The 12710-nt window shown below is 44.2% G+C and overlaps 1 protein-coding gene across 1 annotated transcript in view; it reads right to left on the reverse strand.

The window, feature by feature from the left end:
- Positions 1–12710, reverse strand: part of HYDIN (HYDIN axonemal central pair apparatus protein) — a 161548-nt gene that overhangs the window by 115435 nt on the left and 33403 nt on the right. The window contains 1 exon segment of the mRNA XM_030026239.2: positions 9486–9610. Coding sequence (XP_029882099.2) covers positions 9486–9610 — 125 coding nt within the window.

The raw sequence follows: 12710 nt of genomic DNA on the forward strand, positions 1-12710 counted from the left end.
TTATTCCACCATCCATCTGCATGACTATGGACACAGGTATCTTAGCACACCATGATAACTTTTCACTATCTTCAGGTAAGAAATCTAGCATTGGGTCATCCTCTGTGGGGCCTGTTGTGCAGGAAAAGAGGGAATTTACAGATCAGCTAAAACATTTTTCTGAATTCTTCTAATACTACACAATCATCCTAGTGCAAGAGGGAATAGTTTTCAGAGCAGTACAAATTGTTCTTGAATAGAAAGACAAATTTTATTTAGCCTGAAAGTATAGCTCCATGAATGGATGAGCAAACCCTTGAACAAGATTTCAAACCAAATTTGGGGTTTTACGAAGAATGCTTTCCTAGTATTCAACAGCTAGTACTTTCCTCCATTGATTACTGCTCTAAATATTCTGAAGCTGATAGCCAGATCGATTAGACTGAATAGAAACAAAACAGCACCCTGCTGCATTTCATCTTCACTGAGACATATTCTTACTCTATCCTTGTCACTCCCTCTTTGCTGAATTTGGATTTTAAAATCTTTTTAGGAGTGCATGACAGTCAAATTTGGAATACCTGGGTAGCATGGAAAGCAAGTTTAATTTCATTTGCCCCTCAGAAGACTGTGCCTTGCTCTCATCTCTTCTATGAATGCAGCTGAAGAGAGAAAGGTCCTGCTGCTTTTTCACTGAAAATACAAGCAACCAATGAAAGCAGAGCTCTTCACTCAAAAGGGTGTTATTGTACTTCCATATCAATCTGTGGTAAGTAATTCTTTTGCTCCTGCTACTATCATACCCAACTACCTCACCACTGCTGGTATATTCTTGTTTTCCAAACAGCATGCAAAGGCCTGCTGTTACCACTTCACCAGGGGAGAAGTCAGTCACTTCACCAGGCTAAAGCAATCTCTGGAAAGCTAGAGAAGTCACCTACAGCTGGATCCAGCCCTCCCCACCATAAGCTTTTTACTGTGTCTCCCACAGAGCTACCACTAGATCAGAGTCAGGAGCATTGCTCTGAGCTGTTTCACTGTCGGGAAGCTAATGGCATCACCTACGAGGTGTGCTGGGTCTCTGGCAGTCTGAGAAAGGCCATCTGTCCATCCCCACACTTGCATTTCCAGCACTAGAGCAAAATGCAGAGCAGCGACAGTGATTTTTAAGTTTCTCCGAGGCAGTGTTCACGAGCTACCTTCAGACCTTGTTAAACCATCACATTATTTACTCCAGCCCCAAGAGCAGCTCGTTTATAAACCTCACCACTAAATAACTGCTGCTGCTAACATGAGTGTTTCTAAAGAATCATTCCCAAGCTACAACAAAGCTCAGAACATCCTAACCATTACTCTTGCCAGTTATTGCTGTTAATAGTCAGAATTCCCCAGCATGGCCCAGCCCTCAGCAAAGCACCCACTGAGCCCGTGCAACACATCACAAGAAGAGGGTCTCTACCCCAAAAGCACTGCAAGGAAACATAAGACAACAGATGGGGATGAAAAGGGAGATGGAAAGCAATGACCAGACAGTAGTGGTCTACAGGACAGGTCACAGGCTCTTCAGACAGCTCTCTTGCACTTCGAAAGTCATCTCATTTTTCAGTCAGGCTCCTTGTTGTGCATCCTCCTGTAACGGACCACCCAAAGTATTCCCCATTACCCCCTCTTCACCCTCCTTAGGAAGATCTGTTTGCCTTGTTACAGGATGAAATACTCCAGCACAGGAGTATCTGGGAGCCAGCACGGAGGCTTTGTTCTGCCCAGCGTGAAGGAGCCTCGCAGAATGTACTGGAAAGGACAATAAAACCATCAGGTGATGAAAGACAGCACTGCTGCATATCCAGGATGCCGCGAGCTATTTTTAATCATTATTGCTACTACAGTAATGATACGCTGGGGTACCTGACTGGCTGAAACATTGCTTTTGGCCCACAGGGAAAATAGTGCAGGAACTTTCATTCTGATTGCCTGGCAAAGACATGCCCAATATATCACTTAATAAATCAATCACCCTTCAAGCTGCTCTTCTACTTCTCAGCAGATGCTGATTGATCCACAAGGAAAGAAGACTAATGAATGGTCAGTTCTGCCCTGAAACGCATCCAGAGTTAATGACACTTAAGAACATATTAGTGATTTCCACTGATGATAGAGTAGACAAGCTGCGGTCAAGGATGACCTGCAAAGAGATGAAAACCACATTCTTCCAGAACTCTTTCATGTGCTAAAAATGGGATACGCAGCATCACATGGAATTCTGTTTCTGTGCATACCTGGGGATGAACAAAACAGCCAAAAGGAGATTTCTAACTTCAAACGACCCTCCTAGTACACACACCCCAGTCTGTGCTCATGCAGTCAACTCCGTGGGTTGCTTTAGCAGGGTTTTTGTCAGAAGAGGTGTTACGTAGTTGTGGAACTATAAAGCTGCGCAAAAAAACCTCAAGCACAAGTGACGCACGAACTTAATTCCCCTTCATCTACCCTCAAAGTGACAGACCATCTGCCTTGAAACACAAGGCCCTGGAGAGGGAGCAAAGGCCGTACTCTGTTTGCAAGGAATAGAATAACCTTATCTAAAACAATATTAAAAAATCATTGTTACAAGCAGTTCTAGAAAAGGGGAACAAAGACAGGAAACAGTTGTTACAGATTAGCTGTTTTGACATAAACAAACACTTGGGAGACCAATTAGACTCACCCATCAATCTAATTGATTTGAACTATAAAAGCCTATAACCAATCCGTTGTATAAAGTATTAGTTACCAATCCTCATTCTGTTGCAGCGCTGCTACTATTAAGACACAAAGTCAACATCTAATTGCACAAACTCCCATTTACACTTTTTCTGGCCTATAATATATGCCTCCCTCCACTCACTTTGAAGCAGACATACAAGAACATATAAGTCCGACAGAAACCAGCCATACTGCTGGGAATTCTCACAAGCGAAGGAAGAAAAGCACAATGTGCACTCACCACCAAGGAGAAAGAAAAATCCCTTTGCAAAGTTTTAAAATGCCAGATAGTCCAAGGAAAAGCTAGAGAAGCCTTTTGTAATAACTACAGCACCACAGTCTGGCTTACACCTTAGGATAGCATGGGAAACAAGATCTTCTTTGAAAACTCACAGAATAAAATAGTTTCTAACCACCTGCCAGCACTAAACACAAACAAAAATTAAATTACATCTGTTAGTGCACTACAGTGAAGCTTTGGAGTCAAAAGAGGCTGCTGCTTAGGAAGCAGATTTCCCCATCTCTTAGCACTTGTAAGAAGCTACTATAAATCTGCCTGGCATTGAAGGAATGGAGAATTGCATGAAGATGAACAACTGCAGACTTGAATAGCAGTGGCACACAGTGGTGGCCATCAGAAGCTCAGGTCTGTTGCCGTGAATTTAGCTCAATAGTAACTTAATGCTACTCACAGCAACATCAGAGCCCCTGTAAACACACTCACATGAGACTAAGATTAAAACCAAAAAATGGTTTTGGTGTTCCCACCCTGGTATCCTGCACCACACAGGGACAACTCAAATATCTAACGAGGTAGTGAGTTTGCTCAGGCAAGTACTGTCTCCTCCATTTTGGCTGAAGTCAGTACAAATTGAGAGCGCTCAGCAACTTGAGTGATCTCAGGAATGTAAAATGCAACACAACAAGGGCTAAACCTCAGTTAAACCCTGCTGCCTATCCACATCCATCTGTGGACTTACAAAGAAGAAGAAAGAAAAAGGAAAAGGCTTGATCTAGAGACTAAATCAATAGGATTTTCATTTCATTTTCAAACAAGTTCCTGGAAGCCATTGATTGCAATGCCAGCCTTGCAAGACAGATGACAAGACCCTTGGTAGAAAGGAGGTTCTTAAAGGAAAGACAACAGAGCTATGGAGAAAACAACCACCTCTGCAAAGACTACACAAACCCACAGATGAATGCCACAGCAAGGCAGTGCTTTTCTCAGATGCTTTATCCTTATGGGTAGCTGAGATGTTCAGAGGTGCTAGCTCTCCTACAGTTACTTGTTCAGCCTCAAACAGCAATAAACAACCAGGGCTGGGATTTAATGAGTTTCCTCTGTGTGTACAGTGACCACTAACACACTGCCAAGCCCTTGCATGGGTAGCCTCATTTACCAAAGTAAACCAATTCAGCTAAACTCAGCATCAATTTTACCTGCAGAAAGGGATTCACCATACCAACACATTTACATTCCCAGCTGGCAACCCCATGCTGATCCACAGAGGAGCTGAACAGTCACTAACACAGTTGACAATTCCCCTTGGCCCATTTGCAATAAGATGTAGCCCCCCTACAGTTTATCACAGACACACAGGCTTTCCTTCCCCCACTGCCAGTCAAGCACACCCAGTTCTGTAGTTACCCATCATCTTCACCAAACCCAAATGGCTCTAATACATCACATCAAACTCAGTCATTCCACAGGTGACTAAAGAGCTCCACATCAGCTCCCTAATTAGTAATTTTTAAATACGTCTTTATTTTTCCTGTGATCTCATGCTTCGTTTTCCCCATTGAGATGAAATGTCAGCATTTTCTCGAGCTGGCAGTTATCACTCATGTCTCCAGAGGCTGTTGTGGCACAGAAAAGCTATCTGTGGTTAGACCAAGAAGGGCAGAGGCATCTCAGGGCGGTGGGTCAGGGCATCCTGTGTAGGGTAAAGACCTAGATCGAACTTCAATACCCCCCTGTAACCCCAAGCATTGCTGCCACACGAAGTACAGTGATTCCCTTTCAGTTGAGATCTACCCAGGAAATTTTTTAGTGTTATTTTTCTTCTTACGTTGCCCCAGGGAAATCATATCTATCCTACAGGCATCCATGCTGGCTCAGAGGAAGGGAAAGATCACAGACCTGCTAATCACGCTTGCTCCACACACCGAGGGCTAGCAGCCATAGAGATAGTCTACACAAGCAGATACTCATCAACCCAAATCGCACATCATGGTGGCTCTCCCATGCTCAGTACCAAAATTCCCTGCAGCAATCCCCTTAGCATGACGAGCTGAAGTACCTGGCTGTTGGCTAGCCTTTGGGACTGGAGAGGACTACCGGAGAGACTAGAGGGACACTGTCAGGGAGGAGACATCTCAGGCCAGGGCTTGCTTCTCCAAGCTACAGCCTAGTGCTATGTAACATGAGGGTGACCATGTTTTGCCCTACATCTAGCAAGAAGCAACAGGGAGGAAGCAATGCTGGGGACCCCAGTACGTTCAGGGCTAGCCAGGAAAGCTCAGAGGCAGGGAAAAATGGCAGCCAGACCCTTCCCTGACCCAGGGCAGGGCAAGCTCAGCTCCACATCATGTCCAGCTCTGGAGAAATAGATTAAGCTGCTCTCTCTTCTCCCATACAGGAATAACCTGAATTTGGCAGAGAGCAAGTTTTGCTCCCCAGGGCTCAGGAGGGGAGACATTACTTCATCCACTTCCTACAGGGACAGTTACTAACCCACTGCAGGAAAACTCAATCTGATTGACAACTATGGAGCTGGAGGCAGATGCTGCCCGCATCTTCTACCTGCCCTTGAAGTAATTAATCAAGGAGCCAAGGCTGAGTTCTCCCTTCCTTGCCCTGGGTGTGCAAAGCCACAAAGGATGCTCTGAGCCTGGGTCTGTGATCCACAGCAAACAAGCCAAGATTTGCTTTAGGAGAGCTCCTGCTCAGAAACTCTCAGCCCTCCTGTAAGTCATGCAAGAAGTAGAAGAAAAACAGGGTATTAATATGCCAAACACCCAGATGGTTTCTCAGCAGGCTTTTAGCAGGAGGCTGGAGGCTTCCAGCAGGACTAAAACCACCAAGAACTATTCCTGAGCCACATGTTACCTCTATTCTAGGGAAGCTGCTTTCTGGAGCTCTGCACCAAGAGGAGACAGCACAGTAATGGAGCAGACGTTCCTGCTGGAGGGCTGGCTCTTCTTGGATATGCTGTCTCCTAAAATTCACACACTGGCTGTGATCTCTCCTCTCAAAGAGGGTGAGATCCTGCCCCCAGGCTTTTGCTTCTGCATTAGACTCACAGAGCCACCGAAGGAAAATGATCTGCATGATTACTCTTAATACTGACAGCAATAAAAGCATCTCAATATATAGTGTCTGTCAGTCACGCACAAGCTCACTGGGGCTTTGCTAATTACTGAAGTTTCCTGTGCTGACAAAGAGATCCCAAGGGATGTGGCAAACGATAGGGAAAAACTGTACAGAGGAATTTCAGCACTGCACAACAGATCTCCTGGACCAGAAGCATGTTGTAGCTCCTCGCCACAAGGTCCAGCAGGCACTGCAGGCACCTACAGACAAGCACAGAATCTGGTCCTACACCTTGAAGACCACCCATCGTACCACAGTAGGTACTTCTTGGAGACAGGAGTCTAATGTGAGTCAGGATTTAGGGAGCTATGAGCAGAGAAGTGATCCTCCTTCCACAATTCCCAGCATCTCTCCAGCACCTCCCGTCTCTGGTAGCCTCCTTTACTTGTATGGAGCTTCTGCCATAGATGTTATTGTTTCTGGGTGCTACAGGACTGGTGAGTTTGTTTTGCACCTCCAGAACAGCTCTGGGAAGCTGTCACACATCTGCTTAGCCACATGTCCCTGAGCAAAGCTCACCCTCCCACGTCAAGCTTGGGCTATGCCATCAGGTTGCCATGAACATTGTGACTACAGCAAACTGGGTTTGAAGTACAAACAGCAGCACTCAGGGCAACCAGGTTGGGCATCTCACTTGAGCACTGCCCGAGAGCTAAAAGAATATCTAAGCTTTATGAATACCAACTTGGTTGAAACTAGACTTAACTCCATAAATTTATTTTCCTACATCCACATGGGATGGGCTAAAAGTCACCTGGGAAGTGCCAAGCCACCAATCAGACCTTCAGTGGTCCTGAGTGCAGAACCCTTTCCAAGCCAGTGTGTGTGCTTCGCTTGCAGGCTTCAGAAACCCCTTCTGATACCATCATCTGATGTTAAGATGATGAATAGGGATGTGCTGTAGCCCAGAACATCCCAAGTCACCTTCATTTCAGTATGAGCTGAGATTTTTCACACCCAGACACACGTACATGGGGGAAATGGAGGAGTTTGGACTTGTAAAGCACTGAAGGTCAAATTTTCATTGTAAATCATTATGCTCTTAGCAGCAAAGACGTTTTCTTCACACTCATCTTTAAAGTTTGTAGCAACAGGACTACCACTACATATTCAGTCTATCTAGGGGACAGTACCTGTACTCCTAACCAGGACAGTCTAAAGGATGCACAATTTAAATCAACCAAATAATAGGCAAAGGGAAGGTTGTGACTTACTCACATTGAAGAGCTGTGTGTTTGCTTAAGCAATGCTAGGGACAGATTTGACCCAGCTTCAGCAAAAATTAAAGCAATGCAACATGCACCTGACCCTACACAAGTCACACTAACAACTGTGATTCATTGAGAACTACTGCCACTTGTGAGCAAGTCAATACAGATAAACAGTAAAGCAAGGAAAAGACCTCCCAACACCCTAAACTGCCATTTTGCTCTTAGCACTTCTGTTTCATAACAAACAGCCTGTTGGTGGCTCTGAAAGAGCAACCTAGCTGCTTTTTGTATGCGAGTCACAGGGAGTCTGACTTAGTGCAGGACAAATTAGCCAGAGCTTGCCACACAAGGTTGGGTAATATTGCCTGGTGCTCTGCACTACACCTGCAATAAGCAGCTTTTAAGACTGATTGATTAAATGTTTCGCTTTCACTTTAGCAATTAATCTCAGCAGCCTTTTACTTATTTGTATGCTTCAAAGCTAGAGAGATAATCCCTTAATTATTCCCTTGCCTTCCTTCTCAATTTGTGGTTTATTTAAAAAAACTGCAGTGTTGTACTGACAGATAGGAATGAATCCTGGGTTCATCTCTCAGGTAGCTGCACATGTTCCTGGGAGGTTGCCCATCTCAGAGCCAGCAGATAGTTTGATCTCCATGGCCTATTCATTCAAATCTTTTGCAAAGATTAACCATGGAGGAACCAGGTGTTTTGATAAGACTCAGGTTTTCAAAGCCTGAAAGATCCTGGCCCTAATTATTCAGTCTTTTCAGTCACAAAGTATAAACCCTGCAGCCCTAGCCTCTAGTGTTATTACTGTTTTACCCCAGAGAAAGATCTAGCCCTCTGAATTTTATCCTATAGATTCTCTATATGCATACAAATGAGGCACTTTTTGTGCTTCTCTATCTGAAATTTCAGTCGCTCTTCCAAGAAAGTGTTATGCTAACCGATGAGCTTCTCTGAACGAGCATAAACCATTCTCTGTGAATATGTCATTAACCGAAAAATATTAAACAAAGCTGTGGTAACTCATAAGGCTACAAAGAGCATTTGGAAGTTATAGAAGCGTTTTTATACCTTCTACAAACTCAAGTCAACTAAAATGCTCCTTGCTGGGCTAAAGCATCACAGTAGCACCTAGGTTAGGACATCATGCTTCCCGGGCCCGAAGTTCAGGAATAGGGACAAAACAAACCTATCTTTCAGGCAAGAGAAAATGCACACCAAATGCATTCATGCAACTGAGAAAGCGTCTTGTTCAGCATCACAAGATACCTCTGCTGAACCAAGGCCGACAAACATTTTAACGTCACACCTTTTTCTTGAGTTTTCCCCGCTTAACTCTTGAAGTGACTTATGCAGCTGACAGTATTTCTGTGGCCTGATCTTGGCTTCTCATACCCTAGTATAAATTTTTCACCTATCTCAGGAGGCAGTGAGCACTTCCTGCCAAATCTCAAAGGCCCTCAAGTCCTGGCTGCTTTAGTCCTGATGTGAAGTGTGGGATGCAGATGGGTAGAGGGCAACATGGAAAAAAAGTCTGTGGCAAGACAACGGAGAACCAGTATCTGGGACAGAGGTGTGTAAGAGACAGTGGGCACTGGGAAGAGTCTGATAGAGACACCCATTCCCCATATTACACTTCAAACATAGCATTGTCTAGGAATAAAACTTCACATGTGACTATGCACACTGCAATGGAGAATCAAGGTTTCTCCTTCCTCCAATCAGCAACTCCCAGCATAACAGGATTCCAAAAATCTCATTCCTGCTTGAGGGGATCCACTTAAACAGCCCCCTAAACACCAACTCTTTTTCACTTTTCTTTGAGGTAATGCTGGGACAGGGGAGGTACACCTGGAGAAGGAATTGAGGTGGCTGGAACAACGGGGAATGATGGCAGATGACTGTCATGGGGGGGTGCTGGGGGGAGAACCCTGTGCTGACACCAGGGTCCCCCAGGGATGGACCAGCACACAGTGACCCAGGACATATAGAGCAAGGACAGACTCAGCCTTTGCCCCTTATCTGCTCACTTCTGAACAGTGAAACATTCACAGGTTTTGAAAGAAAAGGTTTTAGAAGTAGCTTGCAAAGCAAGTTAAACATTATTCTGCTTAGGAAGGGCTCTGTTTTGAAGAACACAAAGTGTGCACCATGCAGTGCCCAGCACTTACCTGTGTCATAGTGAACTATCAGGGATCTGAAGTGATCCCCGGTCTTCAGCGGGTGAAACTCCACTGTTACTTGCATGCCATCACCAATCCCAAGAGTCCCGATGGAGGGATTGACAGAGAAAGGACTGCAACACAGAGAAAAAGACACATCAGGACTATTGTGGGAGATTTGAGGACTATATTCCTTTTGCAGTCTAGTTCACTTCACCTCACTTGTGCAAGCAAGGAGCAAACCAACCACAGTCAGCAGAAGAAAAACAGAACATACAGGATCAGAAACAGAGCTACTGACTCTCACTTCTGAAGAGATCCAGCCCTCAGAAGATCATATGGTGTAAAATGACTTTGTCTCACCCATGCTCTGTATCCACTTCTCTGCAGTGAGGCTCAAGAGTCCGACTACTAGCAATATGCTCAGAGAACAGTTTTTGAAGAGCCCAGAGATGGTAAGAGCTATCTGCACACACAGCTTGACACTGACTTCCTCAGGAATCTGTCTTTTCCTGCCACCTATAAAACTCACCTCAAGAGATGCAAATGTCAAGGCAATACCTGTCCCAGTGAGATTACAGCCTAGAAATCAGGCTGGGAGATTAAGTCTTTCTTGAAGACCAGAGAATAATTACGGTTTAATTTGCAGAATTCTTTTTTTTTCACCTTGAAAACATCCTGTTTTAGCCTAAGAAAGGGCACATTTTATCAGCCTTTCAATGAAAGCTGCTGTTAAAAAAAAAGGAACAACCAGAAGAATCTGAATGAGTGCAAATGCAGATTAGAGTGATACAATGACATGGAAACAAGACACCATTTACAGCATGAATGATTAAATCCCTAGCTAAATGAAGCGCCATTACAGGAGCAAGCAATGCAATCTGGGACTCTGGGTTGTAAACCAAGCTCAGTAACTGTTTGCTTGGCCCACCAGACAAATTCTGTGCAATGTGTTGGAAATAATTATAAAAATGTGTTGGTGTACTTTGGATTTAATATGAGCAATTATGATTTGTCACCAGGTAAACAGCTCTTGCCTGATAGACCCAAAACTCAGTGCTTTAATGCTTACAGGTAAGTCAGATGAAACATGCTTCTGCACAATGGCAGCTGGGCTTCATGGCTCTTGTACAGCCCCACTTAGAAAACAAAAGTTACTGGTCTTAGTGCTTTCCCGGTGGTTTAATTTGTCACCTTAAAACCATGATCTGGAGAGTTCTACCACAGTTGGAGAATGTAACACACACACACAAAAATAATGAGAACAACTGGATCCATGCACAAGCTGATCTTTCTTCATGTAAGGAGTGACAGCTGATGAAATTGCTGGAGTTTCTGCTCATTAAGGAGATATTGCTGCAACTAAGGGCCTGACCTGTTCCTATTACAACTAGTGAGACCGTTGCTACTGACTAATGGAGAATCATTGGGCCTGCAATGGTTATGTGCTGGACCTGAGACTTTTGAGAGAGAGGAGGAAAGACAAGGCACCACTAGCCTCAGAACTGGATTGCTCTGTGTGGTCCTGCATCTGCACTGATGGTTATGCCAGGACTCCCGCAGGTCTCTGCTGGTGCTGGAGGGGGATCATTGCTTGGTGTGGGAAAGGCACAGCATTTTTTTTTCCCCTTTTCTTTTGCCAAAAAGGTTGCCAGAACAGACAAGCTGCTAGTAGTTCAGGGGAATCCCTGGCAACACTTTAACACTATCTCCCATTCCATCACCTTTCTAGTCCTTCCCCATGTCTACATACTCCTGCCCTCAGATGGCCAGGATGGGAAATAACACTCCTGGGGGTGACTTCAGGGGATACCTGAGAATGAAGATATCTTCATGTTTTCAAATTATCAGAAGAGGATCCAACCAAGCTCAGGACTCAGTTCTCAGGATTGAGAAACGGAGCACAAATCAGACATTGCATCTCCTACATCCCACCCCATGCTGCACCCACAAGACAACTCTGTTACTGCTGTAGCAGGAGCTCACTATCCCTCACACAGACCTGGTTCTCCAAGACCTAAAGATGCAAGCTCCATGGTTAAACTTAACTCCCCTGAATTTCAGTCAACATCACTAAGCTGTTCCCTGCAGCTTACAGATAAGAGGACATGCTAAGGAGACATCCCTGACACATTGTAATAGCCAAATGAAAACCACTGCCAAGAGATGAAACTGGCAGGCTAAACTTTAGCCTTTTATCCATTAATTGTGAGCTGTTCTTTAAGATAATTCCCATCCTGTTAGATCTACCCTGTTGATGAATCACCACTGCTCCTTGAAAACAGAAAAGATAAGGTTTGGAGGGTTTTTTTAACAGCTTGTTTTCATCTGACATGCTTTTTAACTACGCCCATTTGTATGTTTGCTTTGTTGTACAACATCTAAACTTTTACAGGTCCAGATCTCCCAATGGTACCTTGCAATCCCCAGCTTGTATAAACTTGTCTAGCCACACCAGTATAGGAGAGACCTTCCTACCAGTACCTGATGAGATCTTGCCTGTTATTGCCCTTCAGAAAGAAAACAACACTAGATTTGTAAGCTATTTCATAATGATATATTTTGGCATTTACCTCTTGCTTACTTTCACCAGGTATCAGCTCCCCATCATGACAGAGCTGGGCAGAAGTTATGTCCCATGAGGATACCAAGGGCCAAATACTCCTGACATAATTAAAAAACAAAACTGACAAGTGAACAAAGCTGGCAATTCTGTGACTCAGGGTCTCAAACCAACATGCCACCTCTTCTCCTGCAACCATACATTTGGTAAAAGCAGTGTGCAAAGAGGCTGCAATATACTTCAAGTCCCGTTGTACGTTTGCCTTCTACAACCAAACTTTCTTTGGTCTACTGGTGCCTTAATTTGCATTGTAAAATCATTTGAGTTTGGGAGAATCGATTTCATTAAAAGCTACCTCTAACCCAAAGACAGTAAAATTACTGGTGATTGAATTGCCTCGTCTGTCCACTAAGACCTATTGCAGGGAAAAAAACCCAAAGATCATTTAATCTTAGCATATATTACTTTTTAGTAACAGTATAACAGCCAAAGTCAAGCAGTCTATTTATTCCAGTAAACCCAGTCTGTTAGGTCAAAGCATCTAAGACTCCATCTCTGTGCTGAAAAATCCAGTGTAGAGTCAGCATCTCACAAGCTCTATCTTTCCCTCTTTCACTGCACCTAGGCTCTATTTTCATATCCTTGGTCTTTCCACACCCTGAGGCAACTCC

Source organism: Aquila chrysaetos, chromosome 9, assembly GCF_900496995.4.
Source record: "Aquila chrysaetos chrysaetos chromosome 9, bAquChr1.4, whole genome shotgun sequence".
Lineage (NCBI taxonomy): Eukaryota > Metazoa > Chordata > Aves > Accipitriformes > Accipitridae > Aquila > Aquila chrysaetos.